The sequence below is a fragment of the Nicotiana tabacum genome, chromosome 17 (assembly GCF_000715075.1).
Source record: "Nicotiana tabacum cultivar K326 chromosome 17, ASM71507v2, whole genome shotgun sequence".
Taxonomy (NCBI): Eukaryota; Viridiplantae; Streptophyta; class Magnoliopsida; order Solanales; family Solanaceae; genus Nicotiana; species Nicotiana tabacum.
Window position 1 is genome coordinate 135,184,656 of NC_134096.1, and position 11,078 is coordinate 135,195,733.

The 11,078-nt window shown below is 36.3% G+C and overlaps 1 protein-coding gene and 1 long non-coding RNA gene across 3 annotated transcripts; one reads left to right on the plus strand and one right to left on the minus strand.

Annotated features, from left to right (window-relative positions):
* Positions 1–797: 797 nt before the first annotated feature.
* LOC107816496 (uncharacterized) lies at positions 798–2,157 on the minus strand. Its single transcript, XR_001654971.2, has 3 exons — positions 1,823–2,157; positions 1,517–1,731; positions 798–1,069 (listed from the first exon to the last, which is right to left on the minus strand). It is a non-coding gene; the product is annotated as an uncharacterized LOC107816496 (long non-coding RNA).
* Positions 2,158–2,296: 139 nt separating this feature from the next.
* On the plus strand, positions 2,297–10,052 carry LOC107814517 (uncharacterized). Of its 2 annotated transcripts, XM_075235143.1 has the most exons (11): positions 2,304–2,429; positions 3,973–4,182; positions 4,572–4,952; positions 5,467–5,711; positions 5,863–5,947; positions 6,056–6,241; positions 6,316–6,483; positions 6,567–6,782; positions 8,103–8,274; positions 9,244–9,415; positions 9,538–10,052. In XM_075235143.1, the coding sequence occupies exons 3-11, from the start codon at positions 4,602–4,604 to the stop codon at positions 9,632–9,634; spliced, it is 1,692 nt and encodes a 563-aa protein (XP_075091244.1). In that variant the 5' UTR covers positions 2,304–2,429; positions 3,973–4,182; positions 4,572–4,601; the 3' UTR covers positions 9,635–10,052. The 2 variants fall into 2 exon arrangements, with proteins under 2 accessions (XP_075091243.1, XP_075091244.1); XM_075235142.1 differs by lacking the exon at positions 3,973–4,182 and having other exon boundaries at positions 2,297–2,429.
* The last annotated feature ends 1,026 nt before the right edge of the window (positions 10,053–11,078 follow it).

Genomic DNA, 11,078 nt, shown 5'->3' on the forward strand with positions numbered 1-11,078 from the left:
TTGCGACCAGTTTGCGGTCGCATAACCATTTTGCGATCGCATAATCACATTCTGCCAGCCTTTGTCAGCCTTTGGTAATTTGGTCATAACTTTTTGTAGGAATGTCCAAATGATGAACGGTTTGAAGCGTTAGAAACTAGACTCAAGGATCTTTCATTTCATAGGTATACACCATATAACTCTTCATATCAATAGAGGTATGCTCGTTTGAAGTTAGGTCTTGTGCGAACTCACTTGAAACCTTAGTCTATTATGAAATTTCCAACTTCTATATTCGATGCCGAAACCTATCGAATCAAGTTCAATTGACCTAAAATTTTGCACACAAGTCATAAATGACATAACGGAGCTATAAAAATTTTAGAAACCGGATTCCGACTCCGATATCAAAAAGTCAACACCGTGGTCAAACTTGAAAATCTTTAGCCTTTAAATTACTAGTTTCCGTTAAATGGTCATAACTTGAGCTAGGGACCTCCAAATTAAATTTCGAGCATACGTCCAAGTCCCAAATCACGATACGGACCTACCGGAACTGTCAAAATACTGATCCGAGTCCGTTTGCTCAAAATATTGACCAAAGTCAACTCAGTTGAGTTTTAAGGCTCTAGCTCACATTTTAATCCATTTTTCACATAAAAATAATCCGAAAAATTTTACGGACTTCGCACGCAAGTCGAGGAGTGACAAATAGTGCTTTTTGAGATCTTAGAATACAGAATTAATTATTAGATTTAAAGATGACATTTTGGGTCATCACATAAATAGAATTATTAAAAGGGGGAAAAGGCAAGTAGTACAAAAAATTGCAGTAAAAAGACCTTTTTACCAAAAACTAGTCGATCTTAACAAAACTTGGTACCAACTAAAAAAAGATAGATTCAAAGTCCAGCAGATAAACAACATCTGATCAGAGAAATGAATTTCAACAACTGCATTAACAAAGTACCAAAATAACAAATATATCTCGCATAGAGGTTCATATATTGACTGTTTCACTAATAGCAGTGAATCTCACACACTGAATTTATATAACATGTCTTGGACTGGCAGTGGCTCAAGCTTTCAACTGAAAAGAAGAAAATAACTTCAGAAGAATAATTAGCTAAAGCATGTTGGAATCTACAAATGCCAAGCAACTGGTGTCTCTTTGGTTTTCCTATGAACATACTCTGCTCGCAAGAGAGCAGAAACAAAGCATGAATTACGCTAGATTTCATTTGTATTTCGGATCATGGATTTATATCTTTTAGGACATGGCAGGATAGCTGATTAAATATATCAAAAATTTCTTAGAATTTTAAATTATTTTATGAGCTAATAAATAATTCATGATTCTATAAATTGGGGATATAGAATTTTTTATGGGACTGAAAATGTTGTTGAGATAAAATACATTTTTGAGTGATGTTCGATTCCTGACTAATTTGATTCTTACAGTTAAAATAAAAATTAAAACCTTTTCTACACAGGAAAAAAAAGAAAACAATCAAGTCTATTAGCACATAGGGAATACCTGTATGACTTGCACTTCTATAAATGTGCTTCAATTGGGAAAATCACATTTCCCATTCTCCTTTGTATCTTCATCAATACGCGGCTTTCTTCTCAGGAGAAAAGAGTATCGTTAGCATTTCCCTCAATTTAGGACTTTTGGTTAAGCAACAGAGTTCACAAGCTGCCGCAGTGCGGAGAATGATGGACCAATAATTTACCCAATATAAACAATTTCTGCACAACAACAATCAGAAAAATACCGAGAACCCCAATAAATTCACTTAAAAAAAATATTTCTTTACAGTAAGCGAGAAATATGTATTACCTTTAAAGTTGAACAAGAGATCTGTGACAGAACTATCTGGTCATAGCATAGAGTATAGATCCAAGGAGAGAAGTGAAATAGTTGGAGAATAAGGTCAAAAAACAGAGGTAGAATTAACGCCCATTTTCCAAACGAAACTGGAAGAGGATTTGAGCAACTGTGAGAATCTGGAGGAAGAACCAGCCTATGCACTGAGCGTTCATTTTGACGGTTGTACATGTCAAAACTGGGTAAAATAACGATACCACCTGTGTTAGGCTAAAGCAGTTATAATTTTCCCAAAATACGCCTGACGACACCAAGCTACTCAAACTCTACTTTATTATTAGTGACTCCGTATATAATTTACCATAATATTTATATTAATTGATGTATATTTTATTAAATTTAAAATAAGTAATAAATACTGTGGTTGAAATTTTTATTATTTTTCGTATACATACTAGTTAAAAGGGAATAAATAATTGCCCGAGGCCTAAACCAAACCTCTATTGCATAAAATTAAAAACCGCAAAATTGTATAGGCTTTGCCTTTTGCTTATATATACTCCTTGCACTTTCTGGTCCGTTGGCAAAAGTTGGGTTCCTCTCAAACTTCGATTTCCAGGTTTTCTCCTCTTCCTCCACAACTATTCTCCTACGCATTCTTCAATTGTTCGTTTCTCTTTATTTGACTGCTTCGTGTATGTGTTACTTTTTGCCTGTTGTGAATTGTGTTTGAATCTGTGCGATAATTTTACAGCTAAACCTACTCGATTTCAGTCTAATTATGAAATTGTGTTTTGCTTTATTCAAGCATTTAGGGTAGAGAAGTAAAAGAGCTTTTTCGATTTTTTCTTACTTCGGTATCTTAGGTCTTTTTTTTTTGGCTTGTTTTTTCCAAGATTTTTTTGAGTCTATCGGAAACAGCCTGGGGTAAGGTCTGCCTATTCACTATACTCCCCATACCCCACTTGTTGGATTACACTGGGTTTGTTGTTGTTGTTTTTTCAAAGATTTTTGGGCATCTACTCTTGCCACTGCATCTTAGAACTGAAACCTGTATTACCAATTCGATCTACTTGCCTGATTAAATTAACTAGATTTCCATATTATTGTCTGTTATAACTTGGTGTAGATTAATTGATTGTGGTATTGTTATAATTTAATTTGGCAGTAAATTGCCGTCCTGGTTGTAGGGTTCCTAATAAATGTTATGCAGCTTTATGTATTAACCTTCAGTTTCTTTTGGAGTGATAGCACTTACTAAGTTAGTAAGACTTTTGGAGTGCTTTTTGTAGATAATAGTAGATATGTACACATTGCACAGGATGCATTTCTTCGAAGGAGATGGATGTGCAATAGGTATAGTTTGTAGATCTTAAGAAGGTCTAAATGAACTATCACCTTAATCCAAATTCAGCTACTAAATGTTGCTCCAAAACTTTGAATAATCAGTCAGGGTGCTCTTAAATGTTTTTGATCCTTCTCGATTTCCTACAGGTGACAGAAAAGGAAAAAGGCAAAATTAGACTGAGTTATTGTTTGAATTGCTTGTTTCATACTAAGAAACAAAAATGCTTTTCATCTTATGTTAAACAGAAAAGATCATTCTTATTTCTTTTCTACGTTTTTCAAAAAGCATGACTATAATAACATGCTTGCTAGATATACCAACCATGTCTGCTCCGTGCTTAGCATGTCAAAGATCTCTTCCTCGGAATTTTGATCTTCCAAAATCAGCCTCTACTTCTTACATATGTTCTCTTTTCATGATGTTGATATATTTCCACTGTATTCACCTTATTCATTGAGCATCCTAAACACCTACGAGTTTTGTGGTCCGCTAACCTATACTACAATTGCAAACTGAGAGATGCAAGTATATGCGCTAGGCTTGGTTTCTGCGTGGTACCAATAAGGGAAACTGATACTGTACTCTGTACTATCAGAGTGTTCTAACTTAATCTTTTTTGATTCTTGTAATGTCACCGAGAAGGAAATATGGATTAGATATTAGTTGCAAGTATGGCGTGTAGTATCAGCAATCACTCAGCCAGAGTTTAGAGGGCTAGGAGATGGGACGTGACGTGTTTAGTGCTTATTTTGGTGTGTACTGGATTGTGAGAATTGTAAGATTATCTGGTCTAAATGGTTGTGGCTCGATGTAGATGCAACTTGCAGGCCGTGACTGTTGTTCTTGTGGAGGATACTGGGAAAAGGAGATGAGAGTAAAAGAGTTCCTTGATAGTGCTTCTGTATTTGGCGGCGAAAGAAAATAGATGAACGTTGTCTTTTCTTTCAGGCCCTCATCCTTTAAAAATCTAGAAACAATTTTGTTCGAGAGGAACATCAAAGTGTGAAGAACTAGATTCCTTTTGGTAAAGATCTTGGCACACTGATCTTCGTTTTCCTTCTTTAGTCATTCCTTTTACCTTCAGTTTTATGTTGACTAATTGAAGAAAAATAAGATAAAAACACTCAAATGGGTGTCAGCTTTGTCGTATGCTTCATTGTGGTTTACTCTAGGTTAGCGAATTTGCAGAATGTCTGCTCTTAATTTTGAAGATGAATAAATGAATCTAGTCAAAGTGATTAAATTGATTTTAGAGACAATGTTTTATATTTCATTTTCCTTTACTAAATAATCTTTCAACTAATTATAGTATATGCAAATTAAAACTTTTATCTTCTGGTTCAAAATAATTTCGAGATTACTTTGAATTGTTACTGATGTGAGGTAACTGATCTGAAATTTGATTATCTCCAGTGAAGCTTAGTAGTTTGAGGTGACAAGAGAATGACAAAGAAGCGAGAAGTAGAAGATAGCTTGGTGGCTGAAGAGGCAAGCCCAAAACGGCAGAAGGTAATAGAGCATTCTTCTCCCTCTCTTCCACCAATTGCTTTCGAGAATCCTCTTCTTCCACTTGCATCTTATGATGATGATGATGAAGACGATGAGGATGATGGAAGGAGAGGACACATTGCCGAGCAAGTTATAAATAATGGTGGAAACAAGGAGCAAAATGGCTACTCATACGACGAGGAAGAAGATGAGGATGATGAGTATCATGGTAGAAGCCAAGGGAAGCGAAATCGTGCAATTGAAATTCGGAGGGACTGCCCTTATCTTGATACTGTAAATAGACAGGTAGCCTCCTGATTCAGTTTTTCTGGAACAGGTTTATCTATCATAATTTAGACTGCACAAATTGCTATACTGAAATTTTACATCTAACGATGAAATTCTGAAATTTACATTGCACAGCGAAATTGCGACGACTTTTCATCCTTGTGGTGCTGAGGTTCTGATATGCTTCTCCATTCGTTACTTTGGTTTTAAAATCTCTCCGTTCTGTTTCTTTAGGGACAATAGCTTGATACTTTTGGGACTCTTGTTTAAGTGACTGATAGTAATTCCTTATAAAAAAGGGTGTCTTGTAGTAATTGAGTACCAAACTTCTTTTCGTTGGATTTGATGCATTTCTATTGACTGCATCAGTAAAACACATTTGGTTTAGCTCATGTGTCAAGACTGATGGCTCTCTCTCTCTCTCTCTCTCTCTCTCTCTCTCTCTCTCTCTCTCTCTCTCTCTCTCTCTCTCTCTCTCTCTCTTCTCTTCTCTGGTAATATCCTCTTTTATATGTTTTGTCTAATTTTGCAGGTATTGGATTTTGACTTCGAGAAATTTTGCTCGGTCTCTCTCACAAATTTAAATGTGTATGCATGTTTAGTTTGTGGGAAGTATTTCCAAGGAAGGGGGCCCAAGTCCCATGCATATACACACAGTCTTGAAGCAGGGCACCATGTGTATATCAATTTACGAACAGAGAAAGTTTATTGTCTTCCTGATGGATATGAAGTCATAGATCCATCGCTTGATGACATTATACACGTGCTGAATCCAAGGTTTGGCACAACTTACTCTGGACTGCCGCCATTTATTTGTTCGCCTTGCTTTGTGTAGTTATATTTCCCCTGTATCTATTAGCTGGTAATCCTTTCTTTGAAAAGATTACTGTGATTCACCATGTTTGTTTGCTTGGTATTTATTTGACAGATTTAACGGGGAGCAGGTTGAACAACTCGATAAGAGCCGACAATGGTCTAGGGCACTTGATGGGTCTGATTATCTTCCTGGAACGGTAATAAACTTCTTTATGCTGCATTTATTTGTTTAGTATATGAGTGTTCAAGTTACTATGTCTCTTTTAGTCTAGATGCTAATCTTTTGGTGCTGGGGCATACGTTAGGTTGGGCTGAATAACATCAAGGAGACTGATTTTGTCAATGTTACGATTCAGTCTTTGATGCGAGTAACTCCTTTGAGAAACTTCTTTCTTATCCCTGAAAATTATCAACACAGTAGATCTCCTCTTGTTCATCGATTTGGAGAGCTCACCCGAAAGATTTGGCATGCACGGAACTTTAAGGGACAGGTGCATACCAGCATTGGTGAATTCCGCTTTGTCTGTTCTTCATGGTCTTCTTATTTTAACTAATGTTTGTGCAGGTGAGTCCGCATGAGTTCTTGCAAGCAGTTATGAAAGCTAGTAAAAAACGTTTTCGGATAGGTGCACAGTCTGACCCTGTTGAATTTATGTCATGGCTTCTGAATACCCTTCACGCCGAGCTTAGAACTTCCAAAAAAGGCAGTAGCATAATCCACCGGTGCTTTCAGGTTTGCTGCAACAGATAACTGTCTTCAACATTTTCAAATATACTTGTCGATTATTATGGTAATATGTGAAACTTCTTGTATAGGGGGAATTGGAGGTTGTGAAAGAGATGCATAGTAGACCTATTGCAGAAAAGAGGGAGAATGGGGATGCCCCGAATAATGGCAATGGGGAAGATGGTCAACATGGATCTCACAATATTGCCATGGAAAGTAGCAGAATGCCTTTCTTAATGCTTGGACTCGATTTGCCACCCCCACCTCTTTTTAAAGATGTCATGGAAAAGAATATTATTCCTCAGGTTTGTTTTTTCAAGTTTAAAATTTTTATTGTGATTATCATTGGAAATGTTTTGCCTTTTTTCTTGTTTTTTTTTTCCTCCTCGAGGATTCGTGGAGAATGGTGGTCATCATATTTGACTTTTTTCATCCCCTTTACCTGGCCATTTTGAATGTATTATTGTTCTAATACGTTATGCGCATGCAGAAATGCAAGTGTCTAGATGTCAGCTAGAAAATGTGAAAGTGCGACTCTTTGAGAAATATTTTTGCACTTGAAAAAAAGTTCTCCAAGTTCGTTTATCGAGTGTTGTAGAGTTTAAATGGATATTTGAGTGATCTGAGGTGAATGAAATTTTATGTAGATGTGCTAAAATTTTGGGTTAACTACAGAGAGTTTCCTTTCTAGTTGGTTAAAGCTCAAGACTTTCTCTGTAGTTTAAATAAGGAGAAGCGCCTCTCTTCTAGTTTAGATAGTTCATTCACTTGATATTAGTTACTACTACAATTTAGAATGATATCTGCAAGTACAACTATTTTACCAATGTTATTCTCACGATGCAGTTATCTTCATGCAATAAATCATTGGCCGTTACACAAATGTAGGGTTCTTGAAAGTATAGCTGTGTTATCCTGGCCCTATTGTGATCTTTGGTCTACTGACTAATTTTTCGTGAGTTAAATATCTTGATAGTTCTGGATGTTGGTCTTGTGTTTTGGGGAGGGAGGACACACTAAGAAAGAGAGGTAGAGTATGAGAGCACACTAAGAAAGAGAGGTAGAGTATGAGAGCAAAGAAATGAAATGAGAGGAGGAGAGGGAGTAAATAGAAGAATTAAGGAAATGATTTCTCCCTCTCAACTCCCACCAAGGGAATAGCAGGTGACAAAATATTCAGGGCATCATACAATTTTTGTTCAAATTTAATGCCCTTCACTTAGTCTGTGTCAACAAGGGAGGTATTTGTCATTCTTTGAATTGGAGGTGGGATCTCTTGAATTTTATTAACTTGAGGGGAATATGCTTGTTGGTGATACAGTTTGATAATTACGGTGTAGATGCCTATTTGCACACATTCATGATCTATTTCTGCTCTCTTTTGATGGTTGTTTTTTCATCTTTTTAGCTTCGCAAAGTAGATAAGAGGCTATTAATCCATCGATTTCTATTCAATGTGTCTAACAAGTTCTTCAAACTTAATGAAACACCTGCTTTTGAACTTTGTCTAATATGGTTCACGAAATTTGGAAACTTTAATCTCTTGAGTGTTGACCTCATTATCTACATCCTTTTACCATATGATGCATCTCAAGTTTGTACTTAATTGATTTTTGTAAATGCAGGTACCATTATTCAACATACTTAAGAAGTTTGACGGTGAGACTGTGACTGAAGTTGTAAGGCCTCGTATAGCGAGGATGAGATACCGTGTAACAAAATTGCCGCAGTATCTAATTCTCCACATGCGAAGGTTTACAAAGAACAATTTCTTTATGGAGAAAAATCCGACGCTTGGTGAGTACTCATATTGATATTATCCTTGAATTGAATGAAATTACCAAAACATCCAACTCATAGTGAATGTAGAAGCCTTGTCAATTCTACAGCTTTGTCAGTAATATCCCCTTCTCCAAGGGATTTAAAAGCTTCGTCAGTACTCCTGCTAGCTCGCCAGTACCTCTTCTCCCACACAGCTTCCCCCACCCAAAAGAAGGAAATTTGGTAATAGGGAAACAATAATTCCAGAATTAAAGGAAGAAGAAGACTGCCTAAGTTGCCTATCATATTAAAAGTTCATTTCTCCAAAAATGTCGTGGGAATATACTAGTCCATTTTTGTGAAATATCTGTGGTTTTTCACTCATACTGTCCAATTCTCATCCCTCAAATTGGTATTTTTGGTTGGACATGATACCAAGCTGTTCTATTCAAGCCCTGGTTCTGCTACCCATCAGCATATACTAGACCTTACTGTAGATTAGGATGTCGCTTAGCCTCTTTTACACTTTGAATATCAGTAAATAGTAAATACTTCTTTTGAGGGGTGGGTGGCAGGGAGGAGCAAGGGGTTTGAAGTTCTAGCTTTTGTTAGTTTGAAGCTTTGGTTTATATTGCTTGTTAGAATTGTTCTTTCTGATTCCAAATTCTCCACATACGGGCGTTTAAGGAAGGGGGATGGGGAGACGAGGGATGAGGGGTTTAGTGTTCTAGGTTTACTTTCTGCTGGATCAGTGGTGTGTAATTTCTTTTTTCTGATCAAAATATCTTTTATTCTGCTTGTTAGAGAGTCCACTTGCACTACACGTTCTCCACACAGGAGAAAGCAGCTAGGGAGCAGGGAGAGGGCGGTGTGGAGGAGGAAAGAAACAAAAAACTAGATAATGCAAAAAAGTTCTAAACCTCGAGTATTTATAGTTAAGACTTTGGAACTGCACTGTTAGGCTTCTATTTCGTAACTTATGACGCTTGATGCATCTTTTTTCAGTTAACTTCCCGGTGAAGAATCTAGAGCTCAAGGATTATATTCCTCTGCCAGCACCAAAGGAGAATGAGAAGCTTCGCTCAAAGTATGATTTGATTGCTAATATTGTTCATGATGGTAAGCCAGGTGAAGGATCCTACAGGGTGTTTGTCCAACGAAAATCAGAAGAACTTTGGTTAGTTACACAGCTCATATCAAAAGAAAAGAGATGCAAGTATTACATGATAACCTTTGGAAAAGAAAAGAGGGAATGGTTGATTTTATTACTTGATAACCTAATGCTTTTAATTGACGCAGGTATGAGATGCAAGACCTACATGTTTCTGAAACTCTTCCCCAAATGGTTGCACTTTCTGAGACTTATATGCAGATATATGAGCAGCATCAGCAGTGATGAAACTGACAAGTAACATTGGAAACACAAACCATTTCCTTCTCTTCTCTTCCTTTTGAAATACCAAATTCAACTATTAGATCACTGTTGAAGAGTAGTACTGCACTTGTTGAGGGATAGTGAATGTGCGGTTTACTTGTTCGTTGCTATCGGTAAATCTCTGCTGGTTTTATATTGTCCAGGCTTATCATTACTATTCATGCAGTTCTGTGGAGTCAAGCTGTGGAAGTGTCCTCTTAGTTCTTTCTTTTCAGATGGGTTTGTTATGTGGTAGGTTCTTGAATTCGGAAGATGTTGCCTTAATCTTCGTTTTCTGGACGTAGTAATAGTGGCTAAGAAATGAGTGGAATCCATTGGACAATTAAACCTATGTTATTTTGAATTCCACTGGATTAAATTATTACCAAATTAAGTAAAATGTCATGTCAAAAGGATTTACAACCTTAGTTTACCCTTTGACTGGATTTTCTCTAGTTCCTTCGACACTTGCTCAGAGCATAATATTAGCCCGTGTGTGGTAAGCATACTTGCTTTAGGAATAATAAGTTGGACTTGGGCCTCTCACCACGATGTGTTTTACAATGAAGAAAAATATACGTCTTATGGTACAAAACATAATACTAATGTATTCTTTTTAGCAAGGACAAGGAAAAGAAAATTCACTTGGTATGAAAATTGTTGTGGTGGTTAGTCAAAACTCAAAATCAAGGTGGTTAGGTGATTTCTATCTGTCTTGATTCAGCCTCCATTTGAATTATCTGCTGCAAATCTTTTCAACCTTGAAAGTTGAAAGGCCCACATGTTCCTCTTTCATATGTGAACAAGTGTGAACGCTTAGCTCATTGACTATGTCCTATATCTTTTGTTTTCTGGTTTTTATTATGTAGTTATAAATCTGACTTCCTGACAAGTCATAAATTTTAAAAAAAGAAGGTAATTTTTCGGTTAATTTGAAGAAAAGGATTGCCAACTATAAGTGTTGTACATCGATTGTTAACATGTTATTGTCATCACAAGTTTTTCATCAATGGAATTCACACAGATTCTAGTAAAATACTCTGATATTGGGGAAAGAATATCGGGTAGTTTATTGATTTTGTCCTTTATAGGGTAATAAAAATATTGATTATACTCCATGGCGTGAAAATTTTAGTATTATTTTCCCATATTGTATATGTAGTCCATCTCAAGATTTAATATTTTCTGCTAACGGAAGTAGACCTAGAAAAAAAGGGGCTTGAAATCAAAGGTCGAATGTTGTCATCTTGGTCAGCGTATTCTTCACTTAATCACTTCTGCCCTTCTCTTCTTTTCTTTTTAATATTTGATCTACAAAAACTACGGAAAAAATTTGTATTATTCTATCTAATTTTTTACAAAAGAATTTTGTATTGTTTTTCTCTATATTGTTTTTTTGGTTCCATGGGGATTCGTCAAAACAACT